Source organism: Hevea brasiliensis, chromosome 12 (genome assembly GCF_030052815.1).
Source record: "Hevea brasiliensis isolate MT/VB/25A 57/8 chromosome 12, ASM3005281v1, whole genome shotgun sequence".
Lineage (NCBI taxonomy): Eukaryota > Viridiplantae > Streptophyta > Magnoliopsida > Malpighiales > Euphorbiaceae > Hevea > Hevea brasiliensis.
The window spans coordinates 40,977,754-40,998,161 of record NC_079504.1 but is presented as its reverse complement, the minus strand read 5'-3'; the positions used below and the strand labels follow the sequence as shown (position 1 = coordinate 40,998,161).

Below are 20,408 nucleotides of genomic sequence, written 5' to 3'. Positions count from 1 at the left end.
AGTTTAAGGTGTTTGATCAAAGCTCCAATGTTGTATTTATACAGTTCCCTTCAATATTAGAGAGAGAGATCGTTTATGATTAAGAGGAGTATTTGTCTTTATTGCTATTGGTATTGGTCTAAGATTTGAGTAGTTTGATGATATAATTTGGCTTTTTGTTGTTCTTTTATGAAGATCTTATTTTACGTTGAGCTCAGTTTAAATTCGCTCCAATGTTGTATATGTCCATGTCCTGGTAGTTTAAATTCGCTCCAATGTTGTATATGTCCATGTCCAGGTATCTTTTGTTATGATCGAGGAGTTTGTGATGTCCTTTGGTATTTCTGCAATTGTTGGTCTGAGATTCAATTGTGCTGGAACTTTATTTTTATTTTTGTGTTTAGTTGGTTCATAGTATGAAACATTGTTCTTTACAAATGGTAAGGGGTTATTTTCCATCTGGTATTGAGTATATGGTTGACCAAGGGATTCTTGGATCTTAATTTGTAACTTGTGATTTTATGCATCATTGATAGATGTAGATTCTGAGTACTGGTCACAAATTTTCAGGATTCTGTCGGACTGGTCTCAAATTTTGAGGATTTTGTCAGCAAGGGAGTGTTAGGGAGACAGACCAGCAAAGAGTGATTTGGAGCCCCTTTTTTTTTTTAGTCTTCTTCTTCTTCTTCTTCCTCCCTTTTTTTTTTTGTGTATATAGTCAGCTAGCGTAAATCCCTGTTTTTTAAGGCAAATGGAATTGAATCTAAGTTGGTATGTGCATTTGTTTTCAGGTGGTCAAGTGTTTTAATGTGAGCAGCATTGTGGACTAAGAGTCTGGGAGATACTAAGATCTTGGTGTTCCTTTTCTTTTTTGGCTTCAATGTTTTTGAGTAATTAAACTTGTGGAGGGAATGTGATAAAATTTATGATTTTGCTCTAAAAATATATGCAAGTGTTAAAAATAACGAGAAACTGAATATGAATTTAATCTGTGTGTTTTTCAGGGTCTTATCCTTGTTTGAGAAATATTTGGTGAAAAAAAATTCTTCTTTATTTTATGTTTTAGTTTTTTTTTTTCCCCTTCTACCTTATTTTAGTGTAAGACAACAAGATGTGATAACAGCTCGACTATGGAGTGTTCATGTTCTTCCAATGACCTATTGTTTCAAGAATGTGGACAGGTTTGATCAATAACTTTTTGCTTTAATTTTTGGTTCGAAAATGGTCAATTAACTTTATTTGTACTCACTTTACCCTATGGAAGGATTGATTGGGCTAAGATAGTCTATATAAAAATTGTGTGTTAGTTTATGCCTATGGAGCTATTTAGATTGTGATAACTGGTTGCAATAATCTATAATTTTGTCAATCTTCAAGATTTATGTGCACTATTATGCATAAGGGGAGTGATTATTTGCTTCTGTACAAATCTGCCTTACAATTTTGTGTTTTGTATTAGTGGAACCTTAGAAAAATTCCCACATTAGCTTTTATACGTATGTTGTAGGATTGTTTCTCGTTAGATTCCTAGATTTTAGTTTTTCGGTTTTCTCAATTTGATTGTTTTTGCTGCTCCTGATTTTTTGTTTCTTTAAATCTCTGTTAGTTGTTTATAGTAGTCGCAATATCTGTTCCTAGATGGATCTTGTGTTTACAGTTGCCTTTGGACATGAAGACACTGCAAGTTCATGCCACAGAGAGAATGACGAATATAGTGCATAATTATCTACTTGTGAGGATTATTCAAGTTTTTCCCTTCTGTTTTGGTGGCTTCCTGATTTAAATCTTTAGTCTGTTTTAATTGGTTACTAACTTGATACAGATTTAGAAACCGAAGTTATTCGGTATCTAATTTTAGAACGAAAATATCCGTTTCAAATTGGTTTCAGAATTAGAAACGGACGTCATATTCGGTTTTTAATTTATTTAGAAACCTACGAATTGTAAACCAACTATTTCGGTTTCAAATAGGTTTCTAATTGAAATTAAAAACCGATTTTCAATGTTTTGAAGCCGAATTTTCTGTTGCTAATTTTCTTTTTTCTTGTATTATATAATGGAGACAAGTCAGTGAATATCTCAGTATAAAATTCATTATGTAGAATTAGTTTAGTTCATCAAGGATTTTTTTTATATATAAAATAAGAAATGAAATTAAAATAGGAAGCAAATTTTAATATTATAAAATTTAAAATTATATAATTTTATTTTTCAAAAAGTGAGAACAAAAAGTTTCATAATTAAAAAGTAAAAGTAGAGCTCAGATGCGCTTTGATATCGTCCGGTGAATCAGACGACAAGTGACGGACCCAACCATCACCACGAAGCACAAGTTTCATCATGGCTCAAAGCATGCACCAGCCGGGAATCGAACCCGGGTCTGTACCAGGGTACTATTCTACCACTAGACCACTAGTGATTAGTTACTTATGCATTAATCCATGGTTATTTTATTAAATTCTCTCTTTTTTAATTTTTTTTTGCATAATTTAATTTTTAAACAAAAGAAAAAAAAAAATATATATATATATATATATATATATATATATATATATATTTTTTATTAGATGGCAATAAAACATATTTTAAAGTAAAGAAAACGTATTTTTTATGAAAAGAAAAAAAAATTAACTCGTAATTTTCACCACTTTCTACCATAATAGTTAAGGCATTCATAATGGAGGATGCACAGAGGACGGGACACATCTTTTAACAAAACCGCATTTAAAATGCGCATTTAATGGAACCCATACTCTTATCTACACTAACACCACTTTAATCACTTCTCCAGTGACTGTAGAAATTGCTATGCATATATAGCTTTATCTCTATCAAATACAAAAAAATATTTATATAATTTTTTAAGTAAAATAAAGGATGATTTTACCGAATACTAGTATTTTTTTTAAAAAAAAATTAAAATTATTTAATCATTTTCTTAATTTTTATGTAAAATATAAATACGATAAATAAAAATGAACGAAAATAATATTTTCTTTCTAGTTAATTTGATATTTGTATACCTCTAAAATGTTTCTCCATAACTCTAATTTTTTAGCAATCCAAAATTGTATATTCGCTATTAAAAATATAGTACATTCTTGTTTGGTTCAACTTTTTAAACTAAGCAAACTAATTTACAAAAGTTAGCAGTTGAAATCCTAAAAAAAAATAGATTTTTCTTTTTCTTTTTTTTTTTAAATAGCTAAAGGTGTTAAAACTGTATAAAGTCAGAAATTCTAACTTTTTGGACCCATCACAAATGCAAATGTGCATGGCCGCTACGGCCTACGATCCACACATACCAAAAACCATATAAATCTATGCATGATAAGCCAATCACAATGTTCATAAAGTCTTGACATTTTTCAGGCATTTTACTACCAGGCACATCTGTAAAAACAAGAATTCTTATCCAAACCTAGTTCATTTTAAACCCAAGATACCACATGTATCGTGGAAACCATATGTAAAATAAGTACGTCTTTTAGTTTATGATAGATCAGGTTTAGGTAAATTTATATCCTATAAAAACTGCACAAGACAAAGGACTGTATGATGAACAGTATGGTACACTAAAGGGTAGCAAATAGCAATGCAAGATGGGAAATTCCGAGACAACTCTATTGGAGGTGAAGAGTAGCATTCAAATTTCTACAATGCGGTATTTGTATTTACTGCACAAATTCTTCTATTTGACAAGTTGAACATCCTAAAAACATTCAGATGGAAAAGCAAGAAACAACCAGTGCATTTATGTTAAAAAAAAAAACACTTCAAGCAAAAGGAGAAGAAAATAAAATATAAGTCTACCAAGATCTATGAAGATGTTAGCATCTAAAACTTGCGCACATTTCCTGTGGTACTACTACATCCCTACTGCTCTCCCTTGGAAAAGAGGAGGAAAATCAACTTCATCCTTCAGACGATATGAATTCTGTGCAATCCTAAAATCCAAAATAATAGGTTAGTCAGGGCAGATTCCAAAATGAGAAAGTAATTGCAACATTAAAAATGGAAAACTGTTTCCTTCATTAAATATGAAACATTCCAGATGCTAGTACAGTCTATTACCTTTCTTGCTCATTTTCTAAAACTGGTTCAGACCCCTCTGCTTCCGTTTCTACTGGGATTGAAGCAGAGCCCCATGTACATGAAATGCCAGAATAAAGCGGGGTGATCCTTTCTGGCATGGACTCTTCATGCCGTTGAAGGCCCTCAGACCCAGAATCAATTCTTTCAGATAGGCGAGAGAAGCCATTGGCATTGAAAGAACCCCACACGGATGACTGAGATATCCGAATCTCTGATGGTACAGGCTTTCCATTCCCCAGATATGGGTATTCTGCCTCTGAAAGCTCATGGCCAGATTTAGAAGAATTTCTCTCTTGTGAAGTTGCAGCTAACCCATTATCATGAGTGTGCTTATGCAGCTCACCATTTCCTCCTGCAGTCTGGTTCTTCCCTCTTCCTGAAGGCAGCCTATCCCAATTTGAATGATAACTCTGCAAAAATTTTAGAAAAGTATGAAACCTAGGGGAAAAAGAAGTGCATGTCAAATTTTGAAACTTGGACAAAAAAAAATGCCAAAAAGCAACAATCTTTCAAATTATACCATGCTGGGAATGTATGTTCCTGTTCCTCGTCGTTTTCTCTTTTCTTCAGAATTGAAAGCAGCACTCAGTGGTGCTGGAGGGTTCAAAGAGTATCTTTGTTGTCTCGAAACACCATTTTTGTTCATTTGAGATTGAACATTCTGTTTCAATTGTAAGGATTGACAGACAGTTTCCCAAGGATTTTTATTATCAGACTGAGGTAACATGGGAGGAAAGAGTAGTATGGGAGCAGATACAGCATAGAAATGGCAATATTGACCAAAAACCACACTCCTAAAGTGGTTTTCATAATCTCCATTGAGGTCCAATAAGGATTTGAAAGATTGAGAGTTCCCAGAAATGCTAGCAAAGTCTCTTTCCCCAATAGTAGGAGTTAGGTTGTCTGCTGAGGTGTTATTGACAAGAATTGCAATTGCTGAACCCAAAGCAGCTTTACCCTCGTGATTAGCACATGAACAGGTTGAATTGTTAACCACAAAATGGTTCTCTTTGGATTCTGACCTTAATGTGCAGCCAATTGCACCATCAGTCATTTTTCCATAGGATATCTTATTTTCAAAATTTCCATTTTCTCCACATGATGTCTCACAAAGTTGATCGCTACTGTAATCAACAGTTGATTTCAGAAGCATACTACCTTCAGAGCTTTTATCAGAAAATGATGATGAGGATGAATTATCAGAATTTCCACTGCCAGATACTACACAAGACTTTTGAACATGACTCCAATAATTGCGCCCATGTCCGTCCAAAGTATTTTCAAAGAACTTGTTGAGCTCATTGATCATTTTCTCACTTGGTAATGAAAGAATCCGGCCAAGAATGCGAGCTCCATATTTGAAAGCACCCTGTATTCGATGGAAGCTAGCTGCAGAAAAACCATGGCATCATCATTGAAATGAGATAGCATATATATGGTAAAAAAAAAAAAAGGTGACATTTATTATGTACTCTTGAAGCAACTTTGGAAATCCAATAAGCAAATACATTGGAATTTAACTTTTTCTATACTGTCTTCCCTTTGGGTAAAAAAGATAATAAGCATGTAATGTTAGGAGCGAATAATGAAAAGAATCTGGAATCAGAAGCAAAAACAAGAAGAATGATTATGTAAAACTGTAGAACCCTAGGTTCTTGCACTTCAGTAAACCTAAGTTATAACCAACAAAAACCAAATACGGCCATAAAGCTGAATCCCTAAATTAGAGAACAAAAATATAAAATTGCGAAAAATCCAAAAGAAAAATATGGCTTGCAAGTTGGTCCTTTCCAGCAAAGGCCTGGATCACAATTAGGACTCAATGTTTTATTGTAGTGGTGAAGATGTTCATAATGAAAGCACCAGCAGCAGAAGAAATCACAGCCTATAAAGCAATACTGCTTTAAGCATTGGTATGGCACATTGATGAATGGAGGTGTCAAAATTGTAATTCTAGTAGTCTTGGTTTAACATAGCAAGAAGAAGAGGAAAAAAAAAAGGGAAAGATTACTTTCAAAACTAGTGACTTTTGAAAGTCAAAAATATTTTCAATACAAGGAACAGGAAATCCATTTCTGAGTTCCAAGGGCATGAGTTAATAAAACCCCCTTTTCGACCAGAATATTATTTTAATAATATTATTATAAAAAAAGAAAAAGCTCAAAACCTCTGTTTACACTGCGGCCCAAGTTGTTATTTTCTTTCAGAGAATCAACTACATTTAGATGCTTCAGGGGAAAAGGCCGTGAATTGATCTCAGGACTCCTTGATGGTATTGAGAACATATCCACACATTTTCTAAGAAATTCATCACTAAGCAACAATTCATCCTTCCCATTTTCAGGTGGCTCAGCTGCACAGAGAGAGAGAGAGAGAGAGAGAGAGAGGAGAGATCAATAAAAAATGCAACTATAAAGCCAGCTAACATCAAAACCACAAAGAATCTCTTACCGACAATGTTGGGAAGAGAAGATTTGCAAACTGGCCCATTTATACTAATACAATAATTATCCCAATCGAACTTGCTGAAGTAATCCAGGAATTTGTACAGAACCTACACCAATATGAAAACACATTTAGTGGCTCATGGGTGCATTTGCGCAGACAAAGCAATATTAAATTCATAGAACATAACATGCACACAAGGCACTATGAAACTCCTGGATGCATTAGTGCACAATACTTACTGCCAAAGGCCCACTTAAGGAAGTGTGAAATACGTGGAGGATATACAAAACTAGTGTTTCCAAAGCATATGTTGAAATTAAACCATGATGGGCACCAAGAATACGACTCTCATAATAACACCAAGCTTTTATCAGAATGATGCTGCGTTTAAAGAGGTGATTTCTGCCAACAATCTGATCAACCTGTAACATAAGTTGCATCAGAACTACCAAATTCCAGAAACAAAAATTTAATCAAATTTATATCCACAGAGAGATCTGAGATACAACAAAGCCATGGTGCTAGAAGGTATAAACTCAATTTGCAATTAAGGAAACTATATATATATGCTCAAAAATACTCCGCCTTTAGATCAGTGACACGTGGACTCCAACAAGCTGAAGAGTCTGTCTACAGTGGGCAAATAATCCATATACAAAAGATAATGTATATGGGTAAGCACTTGTCGAAGACTATATAGCCCTACCAAACCAGAAGATACATGATGAACCACCCGGTAATGGCAGCCGATCAGGAGGGGAGCTGACCCTTCGGGACCACGATCAAGGGGAAACAGACGAAAAGCCATTAAATGCTAACAAGACACGCGCATTAATGAGCCAGGTAACAATAGTACGGTGAGCACAATAAATATCTCCTAGTCTGACAGTGTAACTGCCATTGCAAGAATGGCAGGGTATCTTCTATACAGAATGAGAGACAATCCTATATAGCAAGCCGTTAAAGCTGAGCACCATAGTCCTATCCTATACCTTTAACCACTCTTGGCGCTCCCCAATTGGGCAAACTGTCAATATAAAAGACATCACCCCCTACAGGTAAAACATTTGAACTCTCACACTCTTAACACACACATTCTATTTGCAGCCTATCCTTTTCTTACATGTCCACTAACTTAAGCATCAGAGAGCCAATGGGGAATACACCCCATTGGCCTTTTGACGATTTATTGCCTTGCAGAAGAAGTTATAACCTGAACCCGTTTAGACCCCAATCGTATACATCTTCATACCGCTCCAACAGCTCACCCCATACTCGTGTATCCATCCCTATACTCTTAAATGTGTCATTCATCCGTGATATCCTTGGTATCGCCAATTATATATATATATATCATCCAGAATAATTCAGGTAAAAAAAAATCAGAAAACATACCTGTTCAAGATAACAGAGAGTAGAAAGCCCTCCTAACTGATTAAAGGATATATCTACCACAATATTTTGTACAATGCATTTTATAAGCTTAACCTGCCAGAAAAAAGCCCAGAATCAGCTAGAAAGAAAAGGAAACAGAGAGTAATGAACCTCAGCATCAGAGTAACAATAACCTCAGCATCAATGCAATGGACATCCTTCACTTCATATGGAGCATCCTTACTCCGCTCTTCTCGTCTCAGAACAGCATGAACATCAGTGACCAATGCATCCTCAACAGCTGGACTGCAAATGGCAGTCAAATCAATATCTCCATCTGGAAGATATGTCTTCAGTGGGACTGACCCATATGGGAAAACCTGTAAAGAATGAGAAGGACAACAATACTTTTAACTTTTAAGCAATTCATCAGTAAATCAAGCCGTAACCCCTCAGTATGGCTTGCTCCCTTATAGAATTTTAGAAACAATCGCACATATGATTACAATGGAACACACAAATGCTATTCCTGTCTTAATGTAACAAATCTTTCAGAAAATATCAATGTCAAGATTTTCATTCCATGAGTGCAGGGTCTATAATTCATTAATTTATGATAATGATGATTAATTTTCACAACCATTAACAAATTAGGGAATATGTCAACAAATAATTTTAAATAAAATTAAGTCCCTATGATTTATGTTATAAACCACTGATAACAAAATCAAGACTGTAACGAATGCTTAATAAGGCCTAAAGTGGTAAGTTGTTTATGATATCGGCAACACCATATTAAGGGACACCTGTACTGAAATCAGATAAAACAGCACCACTAAATGGACAGCTAACCTTATGCATAAAAAATGGTCTGCCCCAGCAATGACAATCAATTTAAGCAGTTAAATTAGTTTAATTGTCGCATTCCTTAACCAACTATTTTGCTCAGATTCTGCTGAAGTTTCTTATTTCTATATCTTGACTAAGTTCTTTTCTCATAAGCAGCAGTTTGGCAACCCCATTAAAATGCTGCAATCCTTTTTTAGTGATGACCGGTCTTTTAGGAACATGTCTTCGATTATTCATACTTTATTGATAATCATTCACTCATCAACCGCATAAATGCACAAAAAGCTTCTCATCTCTATAAACATTCGTCCTATAAAAACATTTTCACTTCTTTTTCTTCTTCTTTCCATGGGATTGCAACGAAAGCATAATTAACTGTCCAGAAATAAGACTACAAAGAAAATATCACATCTGTGAACCACAATGTAACAACAAAGAAACAACCTAAAAGCATTAATAAACGAAATTCAGAGCAAATTAAAGAAATTAACTTTAAAAAAAAAAAAATAAAAGGGCATTACGAAAACCTCATATCCAAGGGAAGATTTAATGAGAGCCTGCACATACTCCATGACCTCCTTTCTCTTACAATCGGCTTCAACAGTTGGACGAATCCTATTAACTATCTTCCTTGCAGCTTCCTCCGCTCTCTCCCAGTTCTCCTCCGGAATTTGAACCTCTCTTTTCAACACGACACCCACATCACCCATCACCATGACATTGAAAGGAACCGCAAATTACAATGAGAGAATAAGGAAGCCGGCCGGTAGATGAGACGAGGAAACGCGTCGTTAAATGGAGAGAGAAAGAAGGTGGGTTCTTTGCAGCACGGACTATTCGGTTGGGATCATCATGTGAATGAGAAAAACTTTGTTTCTTATGTAGTTTCTTATTGCTCTTTGCTTCTCAGATTTTGTTGTTATGCGAAGGAAACCAAAGGAGGAGGAGGAGAAGGACAATGAGAAAGGGGAACGAGAAGGGACAAGGGAGGGAATGTTTTCCTTCCAAAAACCTCCCGAAAGACCCTTTCCTTCGTTCTTTCTTTCCTCTGTCTCTGACTTTTCTCTTGTTTTCTGTTTGTTTTTTTCCAATGGCGAGACGCGACGGATTGGAAGTGCAACAGAAAATTATTATTATTATTATTATTATTATTATTATTGTTATTATTATTATTATTATTATTATGAAAAATATACTATTTGGCCCTGAATTTTACTGAATACTACATTTGATTTTTATATTTTTATAAATTAATTATTTAATTTTTCACTTATACCTTTATTAAAATAAAATATTTTTTTATTTAATATTATCATTAATTTAAATAAAAAATAAATATATTTTTTATTTAATTAAAAGAAATTTATTATTTTATTTTTAAATTTTGATTAATATTATAAATTAATTTTTATATTTGAAAAATTAATTAATTTAATATTATATTTAATAATTATTAAAAAATATAAAAATTAAATTATTTAATTTTTAAAATATAAAAATTAAATTTTAATACTGATAAAATTTAAAAATTAAATAATTAAGTTTCTTTAATTGAATAATAATATATTTGTAAATTCAATTAAAATAACAGCAATATTTAAAAGAATATCTTTAAATTTCCTTATTTTTATTATCGCTATTATTAACAGGATAAGGTTGTATGACATCATCGGCCTAGTTCGCAGTCTTGAAGAGCCAGAGCTTCAAGCGGAACAGCACTACATGGACATTTGATCTGTCGTCCCTACCATGCAACGCTGTCGTTTTTTGAGTCTCTACTTTTCTAATATTTCTCATTTTTGTTTTCTTTAAAATAATAATTTACAAAGTTTTATTATGAATGCTAAAAAAAATAAATAAAAATATTTTATAAGTTACTAAAAAAACTCAAACTGCACGGAAAAAAAATAAAATAAATAAGTAAATATAAATTATTTTGATAAAAAGAAAATAAGAATCTCTAAGAGGAAGGTTAATGTATGTTTTTATTTTTAATTATTGAGGGCTTATTAATTTTATATTTATCAATGACTTAAGATTTTAAATGATATTCTACTTATGCTTTATTTGTTTCGCTAGAAATAATTTTTATATTTATATATGAAAATTATTGTTATAAAAAATATTTTTTAAAATTTTTTATAAAAATAATTTTTATTATTTAATTATAATGTTAAATTGATAGTTTATGTTTATATTATGTATGTATAAATATTTTTATGTTTTAATAAAATTATTAAAATTTAAAAAATAAAAAATAATTTCTTTTTTTAAAAAGATGAAGTCATTTTTCTTAAAAATTATTTAATTTTCTCTTTAATTAGAAAAATATTTTTTATTAATTTATTTTTTAGTATTTTAAATATTAAAAAATAAAAAAAAATTATTTTATATGAAACAAACAATGTCTTAATTATAAATTTGTAAGTAATAATAGTATTGACTTAAAAATAAAATTATTTTTTAAAAATGTTAACATATTAATTTAATATAATCATGTATATATATAATTAATTAAGTCAAATCTATTAAACTTTTTTTGTAAGAGTGCCTAATTAAGAAAAATTAAGAGGCTAAAAAATGCTAAAAAATGCACTAAAATTACCCTTTGTTTAGAGCCTCTAAAGCTTTCAAGTAATTCTTATTCGGAAAATAACTTATATATAAAAAAATAGTTTTTATAAAAATTATTTTTAATAACTTATTTTTCTTAAAAATATTTTTTTATTATTTAATTATTACATTAAATCAATAGTATGTATTTGTCATATATATATATATATATATATATATATATATATATATATATATATATATATAAAAGTATTTTTTATATTTAATAAGATTATTAAAATTTATAAAGTGACTTAATTTTTTTAATTAAAAAAATATTTTTTATTAATTTATTTTTTAAGTATTTCAAATATTAGAAAATATGAAAAATATTTATAGAAAAATATTTTATACAAAATAAATAGAGCCTAAAATTCACATTTTTGTATGATTGTTGATGGAAATAATTTATGATTCAACTTAACATTTAAAAAAAATAGTTAAAAAAATAGAAATAAATTAGTGCTTTACTAACCTGGAAAGTACTTCCAAATTTTAAATTACTATAGAAGACCAAAAAAATTAGGAAAAAAATTATTAGGCACAATAAAATTTCCTTATTATTGTTATCACTATTATTAACAGGATAAGGTCGTATAACCGCATCAGCCTATTTCGCGGTCTTGAAGAGGCAGAGCTTCGAGAGGAACAACGCTACACGGACGTTTGATCTGTCGTCCCTACCATGCAATGCTGTCGTTTTTTGAGTCTCCACTTTTCTCATATTTCTCATTTTCGTTTTCTTTAAAATAATAATTTACAAAGTTTTTGTTATGAAATCTAAAAAAAATAAATAAAAATATTTTATAAAATATAAATATTTTAAATCATATATATATATGGGACATGTGAGAAAAAAAAAAAAAAACTCAAACTGCATGGGAAACAAAAAAATAAAATAAAATGTAAATATAAATTAATGTAATAAAAAGAAAATAAAAATCTCTAAGAGGAGGTCAGTGTATTTTTTTTTTATTATTGAGGCTTAAAATTAATAATTTCTTAATAATTTTATAATTACCAATGACTTAAGATTTTAAATGATATTTTATGTATATTTCATTTGTTTAATGAAAAATAATTTATATTAAAAAAATATTATTATGAAAAATATTTTTAAAAAAATACTTTTTATAAAAATATATTTGATTATTTGATTGTATTATTAAATTAATGGTATGTGTTTATGTTATATATGTATAAATATTTTTCTATTTAAATAAAGTTATCAAAACTTGAAAAATAAAAAATAATTTTCTCTTTTAAAAAGAAGAAGTCTTTTTTTTTAAATTACTTAATTTTCTCTTTAATTAGAAAAATATTTTCTGTTAATCTATTTTTTTGAGTATTTTAAATATTAGAAAGTATGATAAATATTTTATATGAAACAAATGGAGCCTTAGTTACAAATCTATAAGTAATAATAGTATTGGCTTAAAAATAAAATTATTTTTTAAAAAATGTTAACATATTAATTTAATGTAATCATATATATATATATATATATATATATATATATTTAACTTGCATAATGCTCATATTATGCATGGATGATTTATAATTTTTATTTTTTAATTTAATTTTTCATTACATTCTAAATAAGATAAATTATTACTATTAAATTAATTTTCAACTAAAATTTTTCTTTTACTTAATTTAGTTTGAATAAATTTTTAACTATTATAATAATAAATTTTCAATTAATTTATTGTGTAATTAATTAAAATACATATTTAATTTTTTTATACATATATTAACAGTTGTTTTCATAATTACTTTGTTTAAAATGTAATAAAATTACTTTATGTCACGACTCAATTCCACGAGCTGGACTGGCACTAAGACCTAGGCCAATATAAAACTCTTGAGGCCTATAGTAAGTCTCGCCATTCACAAACCCATAATGTAACACCCCTCACCCGACTACAATGTAACCGAGCGAAGTGTGCTATATTTGGTGCCGAAGCACCCTATTTTATCTTACTTTACTATTTTAGTAATTTTGAATTCATTTAATTTAATATCAAGTTATTATTATTTTTTATATCAATTATTTTTAGACGGAGAAACCAGCGGAGTTTTCTTTATTTTATTTCTATTTGGCGCATTTCATCATTCACCTGCTTGAAATTTTCAATAATATTTTACAATAAAAATCTCATTCATACTAATCATAATTATCTCATCAATTATTCTTATAACCATCTCATATTTCAAATCTCAATCATATATCTTAATTTCATATTCATTTTCATGCAGTTCCATTCATGCATAATTTATATATATAAATTCTCAAGTTTCATTAATTTACATGATTTACATACTGATTACATAAATTCATAATTTACATGATCTACAAATTAATTACAGTTTCATAATTGGTATTTCAATATACAATTCATAATTTACATTACAAATAATAACTAATTATAATGTACAAAATACATAATATGATCTATATGGGTCCTATCTATATGCATTGCTGAGGAGGTGACAACCTGGAACATTTTGCAGATTAGAACTCCAAAATCGCTTTTTAGTATTCACTAGGCTTTAACTTTAGTACCTGCGCGAGGAAGCAAATCCATCGCGCTAAGCATTGCTGATTAGTGGTGCAATAATATGACAAGAAATAATGTATACAAATAAATATAATTGGAGCATATTTTCTATATTCAAGAATTTTATTGGGTTCATATGAAATTTGTCATACAGTACATTTTTCGTCATTTATATTGCTCTCTTGAATCTCTTTTGTCATAAGTTTACAATAGTCATTTATATAATGTACAAATAAATCTAAATAAATAAATCTAAATATTTAGTTTATATTTATTTTATTATGGAGAATGCATTTTTAATAATTACTTACGTTATGCTTATTTTGCTAGTCTTTCATTTACTCTCTTAATATTTTCTATGTGTTATGGATCATTTCGTAATAATTAAATTCTTAATACTAGTTTAATACCTTTCAGATTTTTCTCACTGATTTATTTAGTTTCTAATATTTTTAACTTATTTCAATAATTTTTTTTTCTCTACCCAGGTAACCTATGACAGGCTGACTAAACTGGATAACGGGTCGTTGGCACTGGACACCGCGATGTCTCGGGCCGTTATACCATGGGACGCAGAACATCAACCACGTATGCAGTTAATTTGGCTAAAAAGTCATGATAACACATAATCGGGCATAAAAGCCATGAGTGCAGGCATAAAGCCATGAATGCGAGCATAAAGCCATGAATGCGGGCATAAAGTCATGAGCACAGGCATAAAAGCCATGAATACAGGCATAAAGCCTTTCACAGTACTACTAAAACAGTACCCTATTGGCATGTCAATCTATCCAATCTGACTCACGTGTCTAGGCAATACATGGGCACATAGTACCATTAAGAGTTTATATGTTTCATTATTTCATTATATTTTTCGTTTATATTTTTATTGCATTCTAATTTTGTTTATAATGGAAACATAATTTCCAAATTCACATTTCTAGGTAATTTATGCATTCATCATAATATTAATACTAATTACAATTCACATTCATTTAATCTCATGTACCATTCACATTTAAAACATCTTTCTTTTCTCTCTTGATGGGAACTTAAATCCCAAATGACACTTTTATCACATTTATTCATTCAACAATCTATTCATGTAAAGTACATTTCATACTTCAAGTTGTATTGCTAATATATTATGAACTCCATTAGTGTTGGGAGTATAAGTCTCAACAATCCATCTAGGTTAATTTCTTTTCATATTCAAATGGTATCACTCATGTTTTATTAGACCTACTAGTAATGGGAATACAAATCTTAATTATATATTCAGATAACTTAAATGTTCATTAAGTCATTTAGGTAAATTACTATTTCTATTCTAAGTAATCCATGAACATTTCATGGATTCCAAATTTCATACCTTAATTTCCTCTACCAATTTAGTTCTTACACTTTGTGTCTTTGTATTACTATTCACATTACTATTTACTCAAATTATTGACTTTTTAATACATAATAAATTTATTGAACCTAAGTTCACCAAGATACCACATTTTGCATTTTATTTTTGTTGGTATTGATTTCCAATACCATTTCAAAGCTTATCTTATGTCATTCAAAATTTTCAGATTTCATACCCTAGGTTTACTGTTCCATCGGTTATTTGTATAGTAGGAATTTGACAAAATTGTCTTCATGAAAGTTGTTCCTTATTATGTCTAGTTACATTTCTTTTTTTGAATTACTCCATTTGGAGTTTTATAGCTCAAGTTATGATCATTTTTCCATAACTGACCGGATTGACCTGTACCCAGATTTTCTGGGCAATTTGGTTCTGCCAGATTTGGTGACCTAAGTTTGGTTGGCAATTTAACTAGGTTATGATCAGAATTTGAATTTTTGTTCCTCATAAAAGTTGTAGGGCTATGTCTCATCTTTCTGTTCATAAAATTTCAGATCAATTGAACTTTTCTACACTGAGTTATGACCATTTGAACAAATACTATTCATTTGGTCATTTTCCAGGGACAGCATGTTGGTCACCCGGATTAGCATAATTTTTAGGTCAACTTGGTTTGGTTTTCTAGGCAGGGTTTCTTCACCAAAGTTGTGCCATTATGTGTCTAGTTTCATGTCCAATTGGCCTTGCACCAATTGAACCTATACAACTCCAGTTATAGCTACCCAAACCTACTAGACTCACACCCAGTCCTGCAGGTCACCAAGGGCAGCATGCCTAAGCTCAACTCCATTATCTTTACTCACTTCAATTACTCCTTACACACATTCAAATGGTCATTAATTGACCATTACAATATTAATATACCATTACATAAGCAAAACTCTAATTTTTCACAAACTCTAATTTTCAAAGTGTCCATTTTATGCTATCCACGCCATCTAACACATCCAACACACATGATTCAACATCTAACTCAAGTTTTCTCATCACAAACCACTTTTAAACAATTCAATTCATACAAATCAACAAATCTCATCCTTGTCCCATGGCTGCCAATTCTCATGCATACTTCAATATAATTATTTTGTTCAATTCTATAACAAATTCTCATTTAATTTGTCTCCCTAACAAAGATTAAAAAGATAGGAAAGTAAGTATAGGCACTAACCTTGATTTAGCTAATTTTCAAAGCTTGAGAACTCTTCTTTTTCTCTTTCTTTTTGCTGCCCAAGACTTGCTCTAAGTGTAAGGGTAAGGGTTTTGGGGTGATTTGGGTGGGTTAGCTCAAGCTTGATCAAGCTTCTATGGAGTTTTCTTTCCTCTCTCTCTCTCTCTACATTTTTGGTTGCCCAAAGGTTGAAGATGCATATTGTTTGTCAATTTTTGTCTAATTTATCTCCTTTTAATTGGCTTGTTGAGTTGTGATTGGTGGAGACCTAACTAATGACATCATGTGATGTCATATTTCCTATTTTCTTTCATTTTTCTTTCCTTTTCTTTTCTACTCATTTCCAATTCAATTTTTAGCAATATTTATTCATATTTTAGATCATAATAATTATTTACGTAACTGGACAAGTCGGTCAAAAATCATATCCGAAGACGAAATGACCAAAATGCCCTCTGTTTGGCTTATTAAGCCAAAATCGTCTATACCAATCGAAAAATTTTTCTAAACCTTTTCTTAGCATTCTAATGCCATTGAAACCTCAATGACTCTTCTCTGGAGTCTCAAAAATTATTTCATGAATTTTATCCTGGGTTTAGGGCTTCTAGTTGCGAAGACCACAACTTCCCACTGGGTTACCCATCGCTAGGGCACTGGCTCATTTAACTTGGTTGTATTTTATTTCTTAAATTTTTCCTAAATTTTTCTTATTATTATTTGAGTTATTTATGACTCCTCACTCTAGTCTAAATATTTTTCTAGAGGTTCTAGTTGTCCGGACCGACACCGGTCACCGAAATAGTAGAATGTACAGAATTGCTACAGTGAGGGTGTTACACATAATCATGACCAAAATCGAGGCCCAAAATGCAAACAAAAATAAAATAAAATGTTATAAATTTATTTTGGGTCAACTCAACCCGATTTCTATCAGGAAACCAAAATTAGGGAAGTCTAGCTCAACCATGATACCCATCATGTACAAACTATTTAATATCATAAATTTTTTTTTCATTAATTAATATAATAAATACACAAACTAATGTCACAGTGAAGCTCTAGTTATTAAACAAACAAATAAATAAATAAATAAACACAATAACTATTAAACTAAGAAGCACAACTTGTGAAGGAAAATGTAAGTTAGACTCCAAGAAATAAACTAGCTCATCTTACAACCTGAAAAAAATATTTGAATAGGAATGAGCGTTCGACTCAGAGAGTTTAAATATTGATTATAAGTATAATTTTTATAATTATCTAAAACTAGTACAATTCTATCATGAAATGCACATCCATCACATATAATAATAATTCATCCAATATTCATACGAGAAGTTAATTTGGAGCTACTTACACACTCAATGTATTACACCAATACATATATGGGAGCTAATCCCCTATACAGCTCTCTTAATCTAATACCTGCCAGCAATGTAACACCCCTAAGTTCGGTAGTGCGTTCTGCTGTTCCGGTGACCAGTGTTGTCCGGACAGCTAGGATGCCTAGAACTACACTTCAATGTGAGTGAGGAGACATAAAATAATGAAATACAAGAAAAGAAAATGCAAGAAAAACAAAGAAAAAATCATAGCAAAGAAATGTAACCAAGTTAAGCGAGCCGGGAAACCTAGCGATGGGTGATCAGACCGAAGTCACTACGTGGACCGTTGGATCTGCCTCGGATCATGGAACCCTGGAAAACATTTTTAGGACATAAATAGACCCTTATTGAAGTATAAATCTCATTAGAAAGATTAAAGAAAAATTAAATAATTAGTACAAAGAAAAGTGAGAAATCGAAAAAGCAGAAAACCCTAGAATACTGAAAAATCGAATGCCACTGAGCAGGGCATTATGGTCATTTGACATCTCAAAGTGTCTTTTGACCTAAATGTCCATTAAAAATAAATAATATTACACTTAGAAAATGAAATGAAAAATTAATTTGGTGGTACATAAACTAAATAGCCAAAAATGGAGTGAAAAATGTGTAAATAACACATTTAAGCATTATTATATAATTAAATGAGTAAGTGGACCACTAAAGGATTAAATTAAACATAAAATGTGGCTGATGTAAGTCCACTAAACCCATCAGAATGTTCATCTTCCTCATTTCATAAACATTGCCGAATTGAAGAAAATGGGAACCACCATGGCCATTTTTCATGCAAGCTCATCTAACCACTCATTTCACTTCTAATCACTTGAGTTCCTTCATAAAAAATGGTCTACACATCACAAGGAAGATATTGATACCAAATTTGAGAAGTTTGGTGAAGGTTTAGCAAATTACAATCAAAGGTAAGTTTACATTTTTGAGAATTCCTTTGTTAAACTTTATGTTCATGTAATGGGTGTTAGTTTGGTGAAGGAAATTTTAAAGTTTAAATAGTTATTGAGATAGCCATTTTTGGACAGCCATGGGGTCACGCATTTAATGATTTATTATGCATATAATTGATGAGAAATAATGTTGATCTTGGTGATTTAATATCCTAGTGAATTATTTCACATATATATGGTGATTTATGCACTTGGATGGGAATTGGTAAATTGTAGGGCACTTTGATGTTGAAGGACAATTTTCGGCAGGAACACTTGAGTAAATGTATGTATTCATGGAAGTGTAGGCAGAATATTGACCTAGAAGGATTGATGGATATGTATGTAGATTGATATTGTAAAGTGTATGTAAGATTTGTAATGGTTAGGTGTGTATGTAATGGTACTTAGAATTTGTAAATGTAAATTATATTTGGTGTGTTGAGGGTAATTGTAATCTGCCCAAAGTAATGTTAGTGTAAAGTAGAATATGCTTTTGGTAATGTACCAAAACAGATTGGTAGAGAAGTAAACAAATTGCAAGGTAAATGTGTGTAATTGATGTGTGTTAAGCAAAGTAACCAAGGGCAGTGTACATTTTAGCCAATAAGTTTAAATGTGTAACCTCAATTGGTATGAGACCAATTGGAGGTGGAACTAGGCACAAAATGTGCCAACTTTCATTGAGAGAACATACCAAAATTCTGCTTGCAAGGTGATGTGAAAAATGACCAATTCGGATTAGGTACACTTGAGACCTAAAAACTGACCATTTGGGCAGCAGTGAGTGTTTAGGCCATAACTCACTCAAAACAGGTCCAATTGACCTGAAATTTTGACCAAGAATAGTTAAGACCCATACCTACAAGTCTTATGAAGACACTAAAACCCAGAAATGACCAGAAGCAAGTCAAAAAGCTTGCACAAATTCGGGTCCAAAAACTGGCCGAACCAGAGTTGACCAAATTGACCCAAAATTGACCTAATTTGATACCAATTGACCAGCAATAGTGTAATGACCATAACTTGGTCTACTTAACTCGGATTGACCTAAAATTTTGCACCGCGGTCCATAAGACCTAGATCTACAAGTTTGTAGTTTCGACCGAGACCCGAAAACTGAGGGAACTAGATCGTTCGGCTAGGTCAAACCAAAGGTCCCTAATCCAGCAATTTGCATTAAAATGCACTAAACAAGAAAATGACTTTGGTAAAACGTACCAAACCTAAAACCCTATCGAATGTGACATATTAACGACACTAAAACCTAATTTACCTAAAACGCAACGAGGGTCGGTATATTAGGTGATTAAGTGAATAATTGAGTTCAGTGCATTATTTACCAAACACCATCGATAGAGACAGTTTAATTTAGTACTGAAACACTTCAAATTGTGTTTCTCAGTTAACAAGGACTCAGCAAAAGGGAAGGAAACACTGAGTCCAGACCAGGGGGACAGTCATCAGAGGTTTGTGCACAACGGCTATTTCTTTTGAAATTTTCAATTGAAATGAATTATGACTATTGTACATTATTGTTTTAAATTGTGTTTGTGCACAACTATTTCTCTTGAATTT

At 31.0% G+C, this 20,408-nt stretch overlaps 1 protein-coding gene and 1 non-coding gene across 2 annotated transcripts; both read right to left on the bottom strand.

Annotated features, from left to right (window-relative positions):
- Positions 1 to 2,235: 2,235 nt before the first annotated feature.
- On the bottom strand, positions 2,236 to 2,326 carry LOC131171672 (small nucleolar RNA snoR114). The gene has a single exon (XR_009142330.1). It is a non-coding gene; the product is annotated as a small nucleolar RNA snoR114 (small nucleolar RNA).
- Positions 2,327 to 3,605: 1,279 nt separating this feature from the next.
- LOC131171434 (uncharacterized) lies at positions 3,606 to 9,851 on the bottom strand. The gene is made up of 9 exons (XM_058131543.1): positions 9,273 to 9,851; positions 8,091 to 8,276; positions 7,918 to 8,010; positions 6,762 to 6,944; positions 6,526 to 6,628; positions 6,242 to 6,427; positions 4,595 to 5,463; positions 4,054 to 4,484; positions 3,606 to 3,926 (listed from the first exon to the last, which is right to left on the bottom strand). The coding sequence occupies exons 1-9, from the start codon at positions 9,459 to 9,461 to the stop codon at positions 3,848 to 3,850; spliced, it is 2,319 nt and encodes a 772-aa protein (XP_057987526.1). The 5' UTR covers positions 9,462 to 9,851; the 3' UTR covers positions 3,606 to 3,847.
- Positions 9,852 to 20,408: the final 10,557 nt, after the last annotated feature.

Bases quoted from the DNA above. Each gene is read 5' to 3' on its own strand.
- LOC131171434 (XM_058131543.1), bottom strand. From the start codon at position 9,461: ATGGTGATGGGTGATGTGGGTGTCGTGTTGAAAAGAGAGGTTCAAATT. The intron at 8,277-9,272 runs GTTTTCGTAATG...CATTCTTTACAG, and splicing joins AATCTTCCCTTGGATATGAG to GTTTTCCCATATGGGTCAGT. The intron at 5,464-6,241 runs GTTTTGAGCTTT...GTTTTTCTGCAG, and splicing joins GGGCCGCAGTGTAAACAGAG to CTAGCTTCCATCGAATACAG.